The sequence below is a fragment of the Salvelinus fontinalis genome, chromosome 3 (assembly GCF_029448725.1).
Source record: "Salvelinus fontinalis isolate EN_2023a chromosome 3, ASM2944872v1, whole genome shotgun sequence".
Classification (NCBI taxonomy): Eukaryota; Metazoa; Chordata; class Actinopteri; order Salmoniformes; family Salmonidae; genus Salvelinus; species Salvelinus fontinalis.
This window is the reverse complement of record NC_074667.1, coordinates 11,131,712-11,151,146: the sequence shown is the minus strand read 5'-3', so window position 1 is coordinate 11,151,146 and position 19,435 is coordinate 11,131,712. Positions and strand designations below refer to the sequence as shown.

Genomic DNA, 19,435 nt, shown 5'->3' with positions numbered 1-19,435 from the left:
ATGTTCCTCCCAGTGGCCTTTGTTCCTGAATAACGTGGATAATTCTAGCCACTAACAGAGAGACAATTTGAAAAACTCGCCTTGAACCAATCTCTACAATGACATTCAGAAGGAAAAACAAGTTAAGATACCGTAACATCTTCCCAGAACACAAAAGTGAAAGCACAGTCACACGCGCACACACCCATGCACACGTGAGCGCGCACACACACACACACACACACACACACACACACACACACACACACACACACACACACACACACACACACACACACACACACACACACACACACACACACACACACACACACACACACACACACACACACACACACACACACACACACACACACACACACACACACACACAAGAAAGGCTGGTAACATCAGGCCTAATTTCAGTTTCCACTCCGGGACCTAATCCCGACCCACCCGCTCATTATGAATTATAATCCTGTTAGCAAGGACTAGCAGCTCTAACCGACCCAGAGTTAAGGCCGGGCCATCTCCAACCCTGTAATCAGCACTGAGGCCTGGGTCCTGTTCAGTAGGACACACTGTAGCAAAAGGCTTTGCAACCAAAAACGTAAAATATGTCTTCCTATTGGAGTTCAGTACCTCCCCTTTTTGCTCTGTTTTAAAAGTTTTCTCCCTACTGGACATGATGCTTGGCTCTGACACGAGGAAGATAAAGTTGCCTCTCGACGCTGATCCAAAGTCAGTTTGTGATGTTTCACTGTAACGGTTACCGTTAGGATTTATAGCATTTAAAGCTGATCCTAGATTTGTGCTTACATTATACTCGGAGCACTCTGATATGAGTGGCGACACAGATCTGCCACCAGCTAGCAGCCACTCCATGCTCAGGCAAGAACTGCGCGCTAGCATGCTGGGACAGATCGAAACCATGCCTTACGGGTGAATGGCTAACTCACACCAAATCTCCAATGAGACGGAGGACACATACAACAGCAACAAAGTAGTGCAGATCAACACAAATATCTGGGGGCAACAGAGCTGCGCTGAGGCTTAGCTGAAACAACTAACCTGAAAATGAATGGAACTAGGTTTAGCTTCGAAAGAACTTACCTGAAAATTAGCCTAACTTAGCTTAGAATTCCAAACAACTGACTCTACCTGAAACTGAAAGTACCTTGTCTTATCTTCCAAGCAACTGGCTTTTACAAACAACTAACTCTACCTGAAAATGAATATAACTTGGCCTAGTTCCAAAACAACTATCTCTACCTGAAAATGAATAGAACTTGGCCTAGTTTCCAAAACAACTGACTCCACCTGAAAATGTACGTAATTTGTCTTAGCTTCTAACACAATTGACTCTTCCTGAAAATGAATGTCACTTTATTTCAACTGTTAGCATGGAATACTGCAACTATCAACAGTCAACAGGCCTCTATGTCCCTCCCTCCCTCTCCCACTCCACTTCCAGCCAGCCTGGCCACTCTGAGGGGAACACCCCGTCGCCATGCCTTTCAGCACCACATTAACAGCAACAGAGGGAAGCATCGTCAACCAGGTCGATCCTAGCAGGCAGGTCTAAACACATCAAATGGAAATGGGGCTTTACTGTCAAACTAGCAAGAGAGTCAGTGTTGGAGGGGTGTTGGTTAGAGGAGGTAGTAAACACACACAAGCATATGTGCGAGAATACGCACATGCACGTACGCACTCACACATGCACACATGGACATACTATACACATACGCGCACACACACACACACGCGCGCGCACATCATACACTCTTCCACTCTCCTACAACACAATACCCTACAACTCATATAGTGGGCCCTGACTTGCCTGGTGTCGACCACTAAGTGGCTGCCGCTGGGCTGTGGGTTGTGAGGCAGCCTAGGTGGTGACAGGCCAGCTGAACCGGTCTCCCACCAGCCTCCCACCTAGCAGCCAGACAGCCAGCCATCCAGCTAGGCAGGCAGGCCAATGAAGGCCTTAAACAGGGCCCAAAGCCCCAGGCTACATTCCTCTGCTGCTAGCCCCAGCGATGGAGCGCGTCAACCAAACCCCCCCCTCACCCCCCAAACAAGGGCCTCTAATGAGTGGGAGTACCTACTACTGACCAATCTCATTAGTAAACGGCAGTAACAGAATACGTGGCATTTCACGGTTATGGGGTAAGAGGGGAGGCAGGAGGGCTTGCCACTCTGTTCCACACCTGCTGGTTGGAGGGAAGGGTTGCTGTGAGCCAATGGGGGGTTGAGCTGCGAGCTCTTTGAGTTCACGACTGAACGATCAGCCCGGGCCAATTCAGGAGAAGTTTTGGGAGGGTGATTATGTTGTTTACTGGACCAGTAAACCTGTTAGGAGGTTGTAATTACTCCTCATTTGGAGTGAGGAGCTGCTCAGAGGGTGGTCGGTCCGGCACACCCACAACCTGACACAGCTGAGTAGGACGGGGCGAGAGGTGAGAGGTGAGAGGTGAGAGTTGAGAGGAGCGGCTAAATAGCGGAGGATAAACGTACTGTATCTGAACCAAACTTAAGCAACTATTCCGGGAAAATTACCCATTTTTGAAACTTTATTTTTGTCATCTCGATCTGCAGAGTTCACCCACCTTTATTTAACACTACATCCCTAGAGGGATCCCTAGCTTTAGATGGGATGTAATTGAACTACAGCAAGGCTGAATACTAAACTTCAAAAAGCATCCAATGTGTGTCCGGCTGCTATAGGGAAAAGCAATCAAGACAGAACATGAATTGCAGAGCGACACCACACAGCACCAACGGGTCAGGTTTAACTGCTGAACTCATCTCCAGCGCACCCCCAATCAAACTAAAGCTTCCCCCATTCACTGTGTACTGCCATCTGCCAATCTCCCCCAATCTCCTCTGTCCATCAGCCCACTTCTCCTCACTTCATTATTTGTTCGGATCTAAACACTGCCCATTTACCTTGTCAGAGAAAAAGGCCCCGGCCAGTGATGTATGTGACCACATGCTGGATTTCTGGGGAGGTCAATAAAAGCGACCCCCGCTGGGCGCTGAGTCCCAAGCCCCTGGAGGTCCCTGGGGGCCTGTCAAAAAGGTAATGGATGATGTTTTCACTGCAGGGTGAGGGACCCAGAGAAAGAGCGAAGACCATGCCCTGACACAATGGGGCGCCAGCATTGGATAAATGAACTCAGATGCCCCACAGGTCTCCTAAAAATACCATGTTTGGCTGCCCCTTCTTTCTGCTCCTCCCTTCTTTGTATGTGTCTCAAATTCCCTACATAGTGCACTACTTTTGGCCAAAGCCCTATGGGCTTGTAGTGCACTATGTAGGGAATTGGATTGCCACTGACTCCAATAATCGTCTTCTCATTACTTCCGAATATTTCCCTGGAACTCAAATAACTCAAATGGGCATTGAGAACAGAGGAACTAAAAGAAAGGTTTAAAAACAGTGGCAAGAAGAACTTCAGATATTGCTACCCCAACAAAGGGGCACATTCAGCTAAAAAGGGAGGGACATATTTTTAGTCTGAGAGGCCGAGACGCGATTATACACCATGTGTAATGTTCTTTATTCTTTAATTGGGTGGCGCCAACGATTCTGAGTGCTTGCTTGGATAGAATTAAGGAATAATCAGGAACCGTAAGCCCCGGGACTAAATTGAATTTACAAATATGAATATGGATGGATTGATTCGTCACACGTACATGAGTGGCGCTAGTCGGGGTGGTTTGGGGGTGGGGGGGAGGACAGTAAATACACAGTGTGTATAGGGGCAAGCTTGGGAAGTCCAGGGATTTTTTGGGTGGGCAGTAGAGACCAGTCAGGCCATAGTAAATTTGTAATTTGTATCATTTCATGTCCCAGATCTAATGACATCAGGGCAAGACCGCATTCTAAATGTGCCTTTGGGTAGACGGGGGGAGGGGGAACGTAGAGGAGGATGGGGTTGGCTGGCTACCGTTGGCATGGGACAGGGATTCCCTGCCAGGGTATAGGCTGCTGTGTGGCACACCACAGTTTGCCATGGGTGATTGGCACGTCAACATCCAAGGTGGCTCTGGCAACAAACAACCAATGACAAATGGGTTCAAATGACCTGTCGAACTTTGACCTTTGATGATCCCGGGACGAGAGGGGATGAGGTCATTTCAGGGGCTTCCTGTGAAACGCTAGCCATACTTTTTTTTTCTGCTTAGGAGGGCATTCTTTTTTTTCAGAGGACAGGAAAGCAGGAGAAAATGTTTCTGCATTGCATGGGTTATGTGTGCACTCTAAGGTTCAGGAATTAGGCCATCTCCAACCTACTTGTCTAACTGAGCAGTTTGCCAGTTCAGAAGTTCTCTTCACCTCTGTGTGACCAAAGCATTCCGTAAACTCACAGATTTGGGTGTTTTTTAAATTACAGGTAACTTGTCATTTATTCAAACCCAATTTCAATAAACAAAGTTACAGTACGCTTAGCGACCCAGTACAACTTCTTTCCCACCTGTTTCTGCTCAGGTTTGGGTAGAATGTGCTTGCAGGGTTGAAGCACACGTTGTCATTACAGCACATCTGTGAGCAAGAGGGTGGCAAATTAGCCTCTAATTGCATTAACAGGGATTATGCCTTCCAGTTGGTTTTTGCTTTTTACATGAAACACTTTGTAAAAAGAGAAGCGAAAACATGTGAAGAAAACAGCACGTTCTGCTGTGGTTTCTCTTTTACAAGCTGTGGCTCCCCTCTCACTCGTAGGCTTAAATATTCTGTGCACAACTAAGAGAAGAAAAAAAAGAGAAAATGGAAAAAACCGAATTATTAATAAAGAATGAGGGAGGGAGGGTGCTTGCTAAGCCCTCCCTCACTCCTCACTCCGCCTCCTACACCCCTCACCATGGTAACGACCCGCCAATTTAAGTAGAACCTCCCACAATGTAGTGGGCATGGCAACAATCTGAACGCCTGGGTTTCGTCCCATTACCCTATCACATAATTACCTTTTCTTTGGGGAGCTGGGGGGATGAAAAGAGGAAGAAAAGGCCTGTGGTTCCCTGCTGGAGGGGCAAGAGTGCGCCCCCATTTCTCACCAGGATTCCCGGTACACACATACGCACACACACATCCGCCGCCAGCTTGCTAGACCACATGCATGAACCTTTACCAAGTCCTTGAGAATCGATACGGTGGAAATGAAAGATACTGTGCTCATAGTTCTAAATACCACTTAACTGGCAATACACACAAACACACACACACACACAAACACCAACATTTTACTCTTCAGAGAAATTGGGAATGTCTATGGTCAACGCTCTCTCTCTCCCTCCCTCTCTTCCTCCCTCTCTCTACCTGGGTTATCTCTCCTCCCTCTCTCCAACATCCCATCTGCTGCAGGCTGCAGCCACCCCCAGGTTCAGTGGTAGGTCCTGGCAGCCACCTTGACCCCCATCGAGACATCCCGATTTAGCCTCTCCTTGTATGGAGCCCAGACAGAAAAAGGGGGGAAAATGCCTGCATAGCAAAGTCCTCTCAGTGTTTCTCTCTCAGTGCCTGCTGGCCAATTGACTAGCTTGCTAGCTTTGGCCAAAGCTGTAAATAAGATATGTCTGTGTCTGTCAGATATGTCTCCCTTTAACAGTCTGTATCCGTGAGACTATGGACACAGAAAATATGGCCTCTCTTTTTACTGCTACTTCCTTCCAGCTCTATTGGATGGTGTGAATGTTAACCAAAGTCTTTTCTCACAACTCACTGCACTCGGAGCGACTGACAGGAGAGTTAGGGAGAAGTTGTCTACAAAATAATTATCCATATAGCTTTGACATGACTAGTCAAAAAAAACACACGCGTACACACCCGCATGTATGGTTCAGTTTGACAACTTCGGTGGAGTCATTTCAAAAGTAATTTCAACAGCCAAATCCTCCTAAACCTGCTAGGCAGCAGGGGGAAAGTCCCCTCCCTCATCGCTACATTTCAGACTTGTCACAACAACCCTAAACACCCATAAAGTGTAACTGAGGCTAAAGGGCATGACATGGAGCTCAAAATGGCCGCCGGTATTGAGGTATCACTGCTTGGCTTCTAAGAAGTGTAATGGTGATCCACCACTCTACTCACTGTCAAGTGCTGGAAAAGCCACGCCCTCATGATGTTGGTGGCCACTTTAGGGAAGATTCCTCGCTTCTTGTTGTGACGATCCCTCTTTTCCTTGTCAGGGTCATCATCGTCCCCAGTGCTGGGAGAGGCCACCCCGTTGTCCATGCAGTCACCTGTCCAAACAAAGGCAACAGTTAGTGTGGGTGGGTGGTTCCACGGGGAACTAATGAGTGGGGTTTAGGACATTTCGGCTCCAACCTGGCAACCGATTATCTCCTCTTGGACAAACAGACAATAGCTGCTCGTTTAACTTCAGAAATTGTCTTTTTTTTTACTCTATTTCCCCGGGTTGTGGGGGGAATAAGGATAGACCATTCTGCTACAACCTGGGAACCGACTATCTTCTCTTGGACAACAGTCAACAACTGCACATTTTGCTTCAGGAATTCTAACCTTTGAACATAGCTTCTCTGGGTTGTTGAAGTAATCATTTGACATTTTACATGATTAGCCAGCGATCGTGCTTTCCTGGCCTTGTTTAGCTGAATGTGTTTAGTTGGTGCATTAAAACAGAAACGTTTTCAACCAAAAGGAGAGAATTCTGCTACAGCATCTTGGCCAAAAGACAGCAACTGATCATTTTTTCTCTTTTACACAGTTTTATCACTGCTCTGATTATATTTATCAAACTGCAGGATGCTGTAATAGAGTTACTGCTACACAGTCTTTCAGAATGCGAGGAGATAGCTCTAAAGCTGAAATACAGATGGATCTGGTGAAAAATCCATTTCTCTCTACATTTCAAACGATTGACTCATCAACATCTTCATCCAAGAAACCTTCACAAATTCATCAAAAGAGAGCATCTGAACGAATAGGTTGAGTGTTCAATGTTCCATACAAAACACTCCATGTACCGTACACGTGATGCACCAAACCTCCCCAGAACATATACGTATACTGTATATATATTTTTGAAAAGATTTATGAATATACATACATCTCAGAAAGCTTTTAATTAAGCCAGGGGTTGAACTCTCTGACTGTACTGTGGATTTGATATGACCCACCCAGAGCGCCATCTGCCCTCCCCCAAAATCCATACAGTACATCTCCAAGATATCACAGAACTAGGGTGCGTCCCAAATGGCACCCTATTCCCTACATGGTGCACTACTTTTGACCAGGGTCCATAGTACTGCACTATGTAAGGAACCGGATGCCATTTGGGAAGCAGGCGTAGTCCAAAACCAGCCAATGATTTAATACCCAGTTTATTCCTCTCGCTGTTTTTTCCGCTAAAGTTCGTCTCTTATGTTTACTTAGCTCCCATCTGGCCTGGGAGAGCTACACTGCTGGCCATGGGTTCGTAATCCAAGATGTCTCATTGGAAGTGAATGCTCCTTCGATCTAGCCTGGTCTCAGATCGGTCTCTGCTGCCTTGCCAACTCATATGGTCATTGTCTGGGGCACAGCGGGGGCTATGCTAAAGAGGAACTGGATGAAATGCTGGATTGAAGGTAGCCTGACCATAGATCTCTCTGTACTGTCTTGACAACTCTATCATAGGAGTTGGCAAGACAGCACAACATATCTAGGACCAGGCTTCATTTGATCCAACATTAAGTCTATTTCATCTTTACCAAAGCCCCCGCTAACTTCTAACCTCTCCTCCACCAAATACAATTACAAATCATGCCGTACGCAGTGTTTTCGTCAAGTGCCATGTAAGGAGGTTCATTTTATTTTATTTCCGCCACTTTTAACAGCAACAGGCAAGGTTAGAGACAGTCAGTTAAAGCAGAGCAGGCATATGGCAGCAACTACCGACCACATTAGTATAATACCAGCGGTGACTTCACTAGCTGGGAGGTTGACTTCGCTTAGGCTTCTCCTGCCATTACCTCTGCCGCCAAAACAGAGGTGAGATTCTACTGGGAACGACAAGAGTCTGAGAAGGTGGAAATAATCATAAAAATGATGCTGAAGTCCATAAACAAGTTCTCGGCCTCATTAGGGGGGCGACGGCGGGCTCCCTCAGGCTGATTTACACTCCGCAATGCGCCGTGTCACGGCAGCATTCTCTAGCCCAACACTACGAGGAGAGATACGTCGCCGCCGTGGTGACTTTGGACCCAACCTGCTAATGGTTTGTGACAGCTCCAAGTTTCACAGCGCCAACCTGTGTACCGGGTGGAGACGGGGACAGGGACAGGGGGACAGGCTCTTCAGCGACTAGAGCTGCAGATGTCAAATCCTCCTCTACATCCAGCTATGCGCGACTGTGAAGGGGGGTTGTGTTAAAAGACGAAGGAAGGAGTAAAGCGATGCAGTGACTCTGGGAGGTCCGGAGAAAGTGGTGGTTGCACGGGAAGTCGCTGCTACTCTCGGCTTTCCTGTCTGGCTTCCAGTGAAAGAGTGAGGCCATACAAAGGAATTTGTTTCCCCGAAAAAAAACTCTGAACTTGAAGTTAGCTCAGCTGTGGTTATGCAGCATTGACCATGCCCACGCCAAACCAAAGGATTCATTGCTCATCCTCACTCTCTTTCACTCTCTCTCCCTCTTCTTTCTTTTATTTCCTTTGCCCTCATTCCATTCTCACCCTTTTTTTCTTCTACTAACGTTCAATATCGCTGCTTGCTCCTTTTTCTTCCAGCATCAAGATTCAGAGGCACAAAAATCCACTTGCACTTTTCACGCAAACATTATAAGTCAAGCTGTCATAGCTCGGCGCTCGCAGCAGCTGCTGGCCTGCTCAATTGCTGAGCTTTTCAGAAGTGTTTGCACAAAATGTTATTGGCCATGGTCTGGTGCAAGGGGCCTGGGAGGAGAGAGGACCTTTTATTTTGCACCAGGCTTCCACCATTGGTCCTTTCTTACAAGACGCACTTCCCTATAGGAACAAGGCAGCCATGTGACCATTGTCGGCCAATCCAAGGGTCTGTGAAGAATGGCCTCGACGCTCAGGTCAGGCTTGTGATAAGTTCAAGCAACCATGGACAACAAAACACGGACAATGCACAAAGAAAAGATTTAGATGAATTGACTACTTGTCTTGGATGGACTTTCTCTATCGGCTACCAGCAAGTTCAAATGAACAGAAGCTAAATGTTTTTCCAAACTGTAGACATCACCATAGCGATGAACTAAGTCGTTGAAACTGTTTGCCTTCTTTGGGACATTATTTACCAGATTTCCCTTTGTTTTCTTTCTTCCTCCTCTTTTTCCGGGCACTGACACCTCCCCTCCCTACAGGTGAGAGATAGTTTTTCTTTCAGTTAAAGTGGGAGCTAACAAATCTCTCCTCAGGTATGTATCAGGTTTTTCCTGAAAAGTCGGAAAACCATGACTATCCAATGGTAGCTTCTCTGGTCCTCTAGGCCTATCGACGTGATGCAAGGAACCAGTGTTAAGGTATCACTGGACTACATACCCCAATATGGATCAACCAAGAATCCACTTTCCAACAGAAGCTCAACCAATACATTTCTGTGAAATACTTCCATTGAAGGAGCCACAATTCCCCAACCATCCAAATGGGGAATAAAAAGGGCATTAGGAGTGTTTGTGTCCTGGGCCTTGTGTTCTGTCTGTGTGACTGTATTTGTGTTTGGGAGTTAAAACACACAGATATTCCCGAAGCAGTCCACCCGTGGCGGTGCTAAACTGAAAATGTATTCTGGAGATAACAAAACCCCTGAACGCTTGTTGCACTTGGCACACAAACAGCACTTTGCAAATGGCCCTGGTAATAGCTGATACACATCTGACTGAAACTATTTGGAGAGTGTGGCGGAAGTCCACAAACCCAAAGCCCTGCTTATAAAGACGGCCAATAACAGAGGAGAGAGCATCCCTTTTAGTCTTCTTCTCTGCCTCAACCATTAGGAGCTATCCTAGCATTTAATGTGTGCGTATGTGTGTGTGTGTGTGTGTGTGTGTGTGTGTGTGTGTGTGTGTGTGTGTGTGTGTGTGTGTGTGTGTGTGTGTGTGTGTGTGTGTGTGTGTGTGTGTGTGTGTGTGTGTGTGTGTGTGTTGCTCTCTGTTATTACTCTTTCCCCCTGTCCAAATAAAAGAGGCGCAGAGGCTGGTATATAAATCGTCGCTCGGTCGACTAGAACATAATGCGCCCTTTCTTCCAGATCCAGTCGCAGGCTGAGCTCCGCATTCACATTTCTCTGTCAACCCTCATCATTCACTCGTTCTTTCTCTCTGCTGTCTGTCTTTCTATTCCACGTCACATCCAATCCAAACTCGACAACACGTGACACTCACTCATTGGCTTGACATGGGATCAGTCCCAACACTGTCTCACTAATCTGAAAGTACTTGATAGGCGAAAGCGATAATGGTGGACACCTTTCTAGTATTTCCACCTGTAAGTGAATCTGATCTGTCCCAAAACTCTAAAATAGCTTCCTCGTTCCTCCCACTGATATGAAAGTATACTTTAAAGACAAAAGCAATAATGATGGACACCTAACCTATCCAGTTATCTTACCTATCAGTGAGTCCTTACCTTCTTCACTGTTGTTGTCCCCACTGTGTGACGTGTGTCCCCCACTGGAGGGCCCGGGTGTCCCCGCCGAGCGAACTGACGCCGTGTCATCGTGGTCTCTGCTCCACGAGATCTGATTGGATGACATGACACTGACAATCAGCCAAGGAACTACAGTATGAATACGATTTACCAGAGAACGTGTCAATGGTCTATTCGTCATGTAGAAACCAAGGGCTTTAAGTGAAGTTATCCATAGAGAATAATCCACAGGCGACTGATTAAAAGAGATGTGGATGGAGACCCAAGGTATGTCGGCACGAAAGCCGCATTCTTAGTTTCCTTAAAATATCATATCCATATCATACGCAGTACATATCATGTGGGGGGAAAAGGAGAAATAGCCTGTAGACATTTCAAACACACAGCCCTGTACACACTGGCTAGCTACTCCCCTCAGTTGGCGGTGCATCGTGGCTAACTCATTGCTAACTCCAGGTCAGAATGCAAAACCTATCATTCATAATTGTTTTTGACCAGCAAATGAATAATAATAAGTCCTCTTTGGGAAGGAAAAAAAATGAAAAATATATATCATGTATTACGCTGCATACCAGGAGAATGCTGTCAGGCTGTGGTAATCTGGAACATATGCTCAGAACACAAATGGTTAAAGCAGCAATGGCCAACTCCAACAAGAGGAGTTCCCAACGAAACGAGCAAGAGGGATGGAAGAGGGGGAGTGAGTATAGGGCTGAAGAGATTTGTTCAATCAGAATGGAACCGCTCCCGAGAGACCAAGGGTGGCAAGTACCGAGACACACACACACACACACACACATGCACTTGAACATGTACACAAACACACACACACACATGCATATACACTCACACACCGCCACCACCTCCCAATATCCACCCATAACCAGTAGGTACTCCCTAAGCAGCCCCACTTGAGAAGAGAAATGAAGTGTGGAATTAAGTGTGAAAATGGTACACTATTGGGCTAGAGGTGTGGGGACAAAGTGCCTGCAAGGTCGGGTGGGTGTCGGGCGTGCGGGTGCTGTACCATTCATGGACTTATGGGTGGGAGAGTGAAGGCTGGTGGGACAGGTTATTGGGTCGACCACATCCAGGGGCCACACTTTAGTGTGCTGCTTCATAATATATTCCATTCAGCAGACGCTTCAATCCACAGCGGCTTACATTTTAGTATATGTAACCCCAGCGGGAATCGAGCCTACGACAGGCGTGGCTAGCGCCACGCTCTTACCAACTGAGCCACACAATTTGTTCAATCAAAAGCATAAATGACGAGCGCTTATAAGACTCAGGGGACCTGCGCTCATCATTGATCATGTCGATTGATCGATAATAATAAAAAAACACTCTGGCAGGTGACAGCGCAATCAAAGATGACCATCAAAGTGCAAATCAGCAGATGTGATCGAAGTACTACTGGAGGGAAGTCTCACTACCTGATGGAGGTGAGAGGACTGAAGGGGATGCATATGAATTTGTGGATATATAGTAGTGTGATTCATACTAGAATACAGCATAGACTTGGATAGAGGGTTATTTTATAATACAGAGCTTGGAACCCTGTAGTAAAGTGAATGGGACACTCAGAACATTTTAACAACAGACTAATATAGACTTGGGAGGGTGTTTGAAACTCAACACCGAGACATTTGAGTTGTGCGCATTTGACACTCCACTAAACTGCCTGGATTTGTGCTCGTTGCTTTGGTAAATAAAGGGTTAAATGGTTAACAAGTCGCTGTGTGGCTGACATGGCACTCGGAGGAATGGATTCCATATTCCTAAAACCTTGCTCAAGGGGTGGGTGCGACGGGACTTCAAAACGTGCTTGGTTGCATTCACACGAAGAAAAGAGCAGATTTGACTCCACACCTCTCGTCCCATTTCTGATCAATGATATCTTTTTCGAGCACACGCAGCACAATGAACATAATTAACACACAAAAACACCATAAAATAGCATAATAACAATTACTATGTTTACCATAGTCCCTCAAAGCATTTATTCAAGAAGTAATATAATAAAAGCCAAGCAATTGTTTACCGGGATCCTTACTTCAAACAAGTTTTTTCCAAATGTCCGGAAGAAAACGATTTATTATGCTTTGAAATGAAATGGAACAGAAACTTTGTTCTCATTGTCATTTTGTCAAATGTTAGGCCTACATTTAATATTTGATTTATTTTAAAGTCATTTATCAATCTATATCACCAAGAGGAGGCCAACAATTTCCTAAATTATATTTTTTCCATAGGCCTCTCTATTTTGATAAAACGATCTAGACAGCATAAAATACATGCGAAGTGTTCTCGGTATAGGCCTACAATTCAAATGCACTTAATAGACGACAATTGTATTAATACGCACGTAATAGGCAAGAGCTTACCTGATCAAGAGGCCCAGACGATCTTGTAAAATCTTCACTGTCAGATTTATTTCCAACGTCCCTGTCGTCTATGACCAAATCAATGGGCATTTTTCCTTTCAAGCAACTGATGTATCGATGACAGAAATTATCGCATAGCTCGTGTACCTGCAAACACAGAGGACAACCAAACATGTATCAAAACTGAATGAACACTATACCCTACGGGAAAGCCCTAAAAAAAATAATGTAGATGGTGGTAATCAGTGGTATTATAAGGAATAGCCTATCCCTCGCCTTGTGACAGGCCTAAATTACTATTCAAGCAAATTGGCTTCAAAAAATAGCAGAACTATATTACATTACAGACATTTTACATTACTTGTAGAAAAACGAATGATGACTTTATTTTTCTTACATTTTTTATATAATTGAGCGAGAACTGTAGGCTACTTTGGCAACTTTATCTCCTCCCTAATATAGGCTCAACATGAGCAATATGGCAATTACTATATAAAAGCCCTCGACTAATATTCTGCAAGCGCATCCATCAATGACAACATTATCAACTCCATAACATACAAATGTTATTTGGGCAACCAGATATACTACTACCACTATTACACCTCTATTACGGAGTTATAGCCTAATGCTATGCGTCATCGCGATCTTTACAGCAGCAGGCCTATCAGTCACATGATATGGTTATGAGTAAATATACCTTCTCCAGCTCGAGCAGATGAAACCGTAATACTTGAATTGCTTGTATCATCTAGGAGGAAAAAAGTTGGCATTAAAACATTTTTATTCACATTTTGGATCATTACATTATTATTATAATTATGGGTGCGTGTGCGTGCATGTGTGCGTGCGTGCGTGTGTGTTTGCACGCGTACGGCCATTAAAAACGTGTAGGCAATGGATCAGGAACAACAGGATTAAAATAATTAGCATGAAAGCAAACCAACTTTATGACAAGAAAACCTTTTGACAGATTACGATTACACAAACATGTATCTGTTAGGACACCATTAATAACAAGGACTGTGATAAAGTCAAATTCACACTAAAGTGTCGGCTATTGGAGACAATGAATATTCATATTCATTCATTGTCTACAATAGCCGACACTTAAGTGTGAATTTGACTTTATCACAACTGTATTCATAGGCCGATACTGTTCTTGTGAATGGCCTAAGGCAAGTGAGTTCTTACCAAATTATCAATTTCTGGATTTGATGAAAATATAGGCTTCTCTGATCGAATCTGAAACAAAAGTGTTACAAGTTCACTGTTCACTGAGCGTCATACATAATTCATAACCATGGGTGTTCACATGCATGGGACAGCTTGCTGCTTACAAAGTTTTCACAATGCAGAATTACAAAACATGTACCAATGCACAACGGTTATTTACCCTAAAATATACGAATTTGAACGAATTTGAACTTCAACAAAACAAGTAAATAGATATGTCAAACCTGTTTTGAAAATACTGCTATATCCTCATTGAAAGACTCCGAGGAACACACGTCGCCTCCAGCGACCCCAGTTTCTCTCGGCGTGCAAGTTGCTAATTCACATTTTTCAAAAATCAGTGCTAGAAGTGGGAAAAGGGGATGCCTAAAATTGAAGAGAGGGGACATTAACGCTGTACGCCGCCTTGGAAAGTGTGCGTGTCGGTACAGGCCCAAACTAAGAAAGTAGGTTACATCGACTTTCAATCACATTGCCTACTGTTTTCAGTTGCAAACTGAATAGATATTGCACTAATAAAACATTCAGAAATGTAACAGCACAATAATGACATAAAAGTAGGCCTAGTCTTACTGCATGAAATGAGTTGGTTATACAGGCATAACTGGTCGTATGGCATCCTCAGCCCTCGAGTGGCTTATTTAGAACGCGATTCAACATTTTAGGACAACGAAATAACACCACATTCTTCAGTGAGATTATTAACTCAGGCAAAAAAAAAAATACACGATGAAGTTTTCAATAGAGTTTAAGACTATTAAACTTGGCCTGAAAATATGCTTATATTATGGCACACAAATATAAACAACACTGCCTACACATTTGTTGAAGTAGGCAGGGTAGTTTGAGAATGTGTCTGATGTACAATTGTTTCATTCTGAGAGTTGGATTTACAAACATTTGGGGAGTTAGGTTATCTAACTCAACCACTGGCTCCTTGTACACAATAGAATACATCCATGTCATGAGTTGTGTGAATGCAAAATAACATTATATTTGGACTGAAAGCCAGATGCAAACGAAGCCTATGGATCTTTTTCGAAAACTCAGGGGACAATGTCACAATGTAACATTTCAAAACAGATATACAACGTTTAAATAAGCCTATATAGCACCGTGCATAATGACCCGAACACAGAAGAGGTTATAATTCGCGAGAATTTCCCAAAGCCTCCCTCTCTCTTAAACTTTCATCGCTCACATTTGTGGTGCTTGATATCCCCAATGGCTATACACTTTACGTTGGCAGTAAAATAAACGTACCCGTAAATGGCATCTTTGTCTCTTTTTATAGCGTCGTTGACAGAGGAGCCCATACTGGGCGGTATGGCACTGGCGTGTGTTGAGTGCGGGTACTGGTGCGAGTGGAACTGGGGCCCGTGGTTCAGGTGAACCGCCTGCATGGAGCGCGCTGCATGAGGGTCCCCGTACATAGCCGAGGGCAGCCCTACTCCGTCCATTCCATAGTGGGGAAGGTCTTCATACTGTCAAAAGTGAAAGATAGAGAATATTCTAAAAGAATAACCATTGACACCGTTGTGATACCTCTCCTGCTGTTGAATGAAGGCCTGTGTTGATAATAACTATACTAAATGCAATAATGTAATATTAGTGACAATAAAAACGGAATATAAAGACTAATAACAAGAAAAGTATATTAACAACAATAGTAAAATAGCTTAAATTATGTTGTTGGCAGTCTATATTAATAATAGCAAATAAGGCTAGGCCTACTAAATTAGTATAGAAAATAAGTGCTAATGTGTTAGGTATATGGTGCTAATAGTAGCCTATCGTATGTTTAGTGGTACGAAGTATATTAGTGGCAATAAAAGCCTATGTTGATCACCTAATTGAAAATCAATGGAAAATGTTCATTGTTTGTGGATTACGTTGAATCATTAACATTTTAAAACGTTGTGAAAAAGCAGTTCACTTTTATGTGTCTAAAACTTTCAAACGTTTTGGGTATGCTTAATTCTTTCAGGCGATTAGAACTACAGGGTCTTGCTTAGACAAAACAATATCACAAATGTCTACAATTTTCTGTCTGTATTCTTGCTGATATTTCAAAGAAATCAAATATTGTTTTGTTTATCTTGACAAAACTAATAGCTTAAAGAAACAACAAAAAATAACAGACGCATTTTAGATAAGCTAATTGTTCATGCATGGCTACGTGGCCTATCTAAACAATTTCGAGTATATTTTGAGAACGTAATCACATATTTTTTTATTCTAAATGTTGAATTGATTTATTTTTATGTCATATATCAGATAAGAATGTGTACATATTATGAAATGTTGAAAAGGACAGACATCAACAAACTAAACCCAAAGCGTACATACTACATACTTCTCATATCTGTACAGACTGAAATTGAATACACACAAAATATTTGTGAAATGTCGTCCATTTTCTTATTACCAAACTCACATCATGTTTTTTGTAAATCGTTTAAGTTGATGTGCAACAACTTGGTTATAGCCTACATTAAACACTGGACCCCCAAAGACTGATGCGGCGTTTATGAAACGCAGAATATCAAAACACATGTCATAATAGTGGGGTAAAATTAATTATGTGATGAAGTTTGCAGTCTTTAGACAATATGAAAATGCAATTGTTTATTCTACTCACACACGCTCAAACGCCGAATAGTAGGCTAGCATGTAGCATAAGTATATTTGACAACTTATAGCTCTACCAAACACCCTCTTATTGCATAGCTGTCTGCTTGTTGTGCAATACAAATGAAAAATTGCGCACAGTAATCAGCCACGTCTCAATTGTAGCTTTATTGCCATTGCTAAAAGTTCTGTCAATACGCACCCGTTGCGCCATCGGCCTGTCACTCTAGCCGATTCCAATCGGACTCTAAACGTCTTCTACGAGGCCAGGGCTGAGGAAAAACAAAGACCTAACTCCAAATGCAAGATTAGGAATACTGTGGTCGTCTCTCCAGAGAGGATGGTTGCCAGACCGTCAGCATAAGTCCAGCTGAAGACAAAAACACCACAATCCAGTATAACGCTCCTTCGCTTTCTCCTGGAGACCGTTCATAAACAAGCAACACTGGCTACGACTTCACGCTTGAGACTGGTGTAAAATGCCCCTTACGGGAAAAAAAACATTGAGACTCTAGTCTCGCTCAACAAGCAAGCTGTCAATCAATATCGAGGTTGTCAAGTTGCTTAATTAATGATGACTCGTCGCGCTCTTCCCTCACTTTGAATGCTTCAGATATTCATGTAGAGATGTTCAAAAACAGTCCCCATCGTCTCCTCGATCACTTGCAACTCCAGTGAAGGTTTTCTTTGATGCAATACCATCCAAGTGGAGATCTGAAGGAGGAGGGGTGATATTTTCTGACTTAGTTTTTCTTAAAGGAGCCGCCCCCTGTCCGTCCGTATGTTGGTGGATCCCGATGTGCAATGTGAATGCCGTGCTTGGTTCTCCAAATGCGCGCGTGTGTGTGTGCTGTTGCAGGTCGCATAACGCAGAGAGGGTAGCTTTGATCAATTTGTGCAAACCCGGAAGTAGTGGTGGCCATAACTGGTCACGTATTGGAATGGGCCACATCAAGTGGAGAACCCGGTGGGGGCGTTTGAGAACTGTAAAAATAGCAGATATTCAATCGCATATAGAGGTTGCATTATCTGGTGCTCAGCTGGAAGTTTTGTTGTGGAAATGACTAGCATGCCTTAGGTTTATTTAAAGAATACATATAAATATTAACAAAAGATAGGCTATAAATAAGTAAATAACTGACCATGAATAGAAACAGCTGTCCATTTTCCACCCAAATAAAAGTAGTCTAACAATTAAGCTATTCACTTTTTTTTAGGTTCATAATAGAACTCTAAAACATGTATTTTCTTGGAGGTTGTGTGTCAGAATATGGCACTCCTTTGCAGAATTGATTGACAGACCTTTTGTCCAATATGACAGTAGAAGTGGGAAGAGAATCGGCGCAATTAAGCGCACATCAAACCACAGGCCTCAGTTCTCTAATATAAACATGGATGGTTTGGTGCATTGGGGACATGGGCAGCATTGTGTAATGAGAGCTTGCAAATAAATGACTAACTGTACTTGTATGTGTCAAAAGACAGTCACTGAACTATAGCCTATCAAGTTCAGTTTACTAGCTATTGGGGATTAAAGCTCCCTTCGCCGACCGTGCATAACATTATGAATTTCTTTAATTATGTTGTAGTTAGTCTACAGTTTAGTCTGTAAACAATTTAACTTTTGAGTCCGTATCCAACAGAGTATTAATGTTATCAGGTCAACTTTAAATGAAGATTGGAGGACAAGGGATTTAAATATAGCATGAAAGTCGTATAGAGTTTGTCCAAAGTGTTATCCAAAGACGCATAGCCTTGCCAAGCTTCAAACTGAGAGGCTGGTCGGTGGTTGACTTCAAAACACGGTAGCTTTACCCAGAGAGAGTGGCTACCTTGTCCATAGCAATTAATTTGGACTTATTTCCCTCGAGGATATACCTATGAGTAGATGGAATCGTACCAACCTCTTAAATACTTGGAATATGTGAGGTTAAGAACATATCTAAATAATTTCAAATAGTCTATAACCTCTGTGGTAGGCTATTACAGCTGCTTTCAGATCAGAACATACATTTGATGAAATGAAGCATGGCTGCAGGACGTGCAGGCAGGCAAAACCGCTTTGAAACCAAACTTTTGAGTACGAGTATGAAGTATGAACTTTTGTTTTATGAAGAAGCTATCCAATGATGTCCTTATAATTACATATGTTTATTAAAGGTACTATTCATGTATTTTTCTGTCAATCTTAGGATAAACTCCATGGAAGGACTTGATGGAGCCTAAACCGAAAGTGTAAGAAAGGTAATGAACGTTTATTGTAGTTTTGAAATCGTCAATCAATAATAATTATTATTCGGTATGAAATAAATGATTCCATTTGTAACGTGAATTAACGAATATCTGTGTCTACAGGCTACTTTTACAGCCTTTATTACCACTCCTAACATGTTTTAATATAAGCTTTACTCGACCACAATCCGCAGGGTTATTCATGTCTAGGCTAACCAAAACGTGAATCGGCTCATTTGGAAGACCCACATTTGTATTGTGGTCAAGAAAATAATATAGCCGTAGATACAGTGTAAGTTAACATCATTTACAGTAGGCCACATTTGACCGTTTGTTTAAGAATCTCTTAT

At 43.3% G+C, this 19,435-nt stretch overlaps 1 protein-coding gene across 2 annotated transcripts in view; it reads right to left on the bottom strand.

Annotated features, from left to right (window-relative positions):
• Positions 1 to 17,725, bottom strand: part of LOC129838654 (homeobox protein Meis1-like) — a 33,189-nt gene extending 15,464 nt beyond the window's left edge. For both annotated transcript variants that reach the window (XM_055905778.1, XM_055905782.1), the window contains exons 1-8: positions 17,056 to 17,725; positions 15,486 to 15,706; positions 14,447 to 14,588; positions 14,181 to 14,231; positions 13,687 to 13,737; positions 12,987 to 13,133; positions 10,579 to 10,690; positions 6,080 to 6,231 (exon numbers count right to left, since the gene is read on the bottom strand). In XM_055905778.1, the coding sequence (XP_055761753.1) occupies positions 6,080 to 6,231; positions 10,579 to 10,690; positions 12,987 to 13,133; positions 13,687 to 13,737; positions 14,181 to 14,231; positions 14,447 to 14,588; positions 15,486 to 15,706; positions 17,056 to 17,067 (888 nt within the window). In that variant the 5' untranslated portion in view covers positions 17,068 to 17,725. The remainder of the gene's footprint in view (positions 1 to 6,079; positions 6,232 to 10,578; positions 10,691 to 12,986; positions 13,134 to 13,686; positions 13,738 to 14,180; positions 14,232 to 14,446; positions 14,589 to 15,485; positions 15,707 to 17,055) is intronic.
• Between the last annotated feature and the right edge of the window lie 1,710 nt (positions 17,726 to 19,435).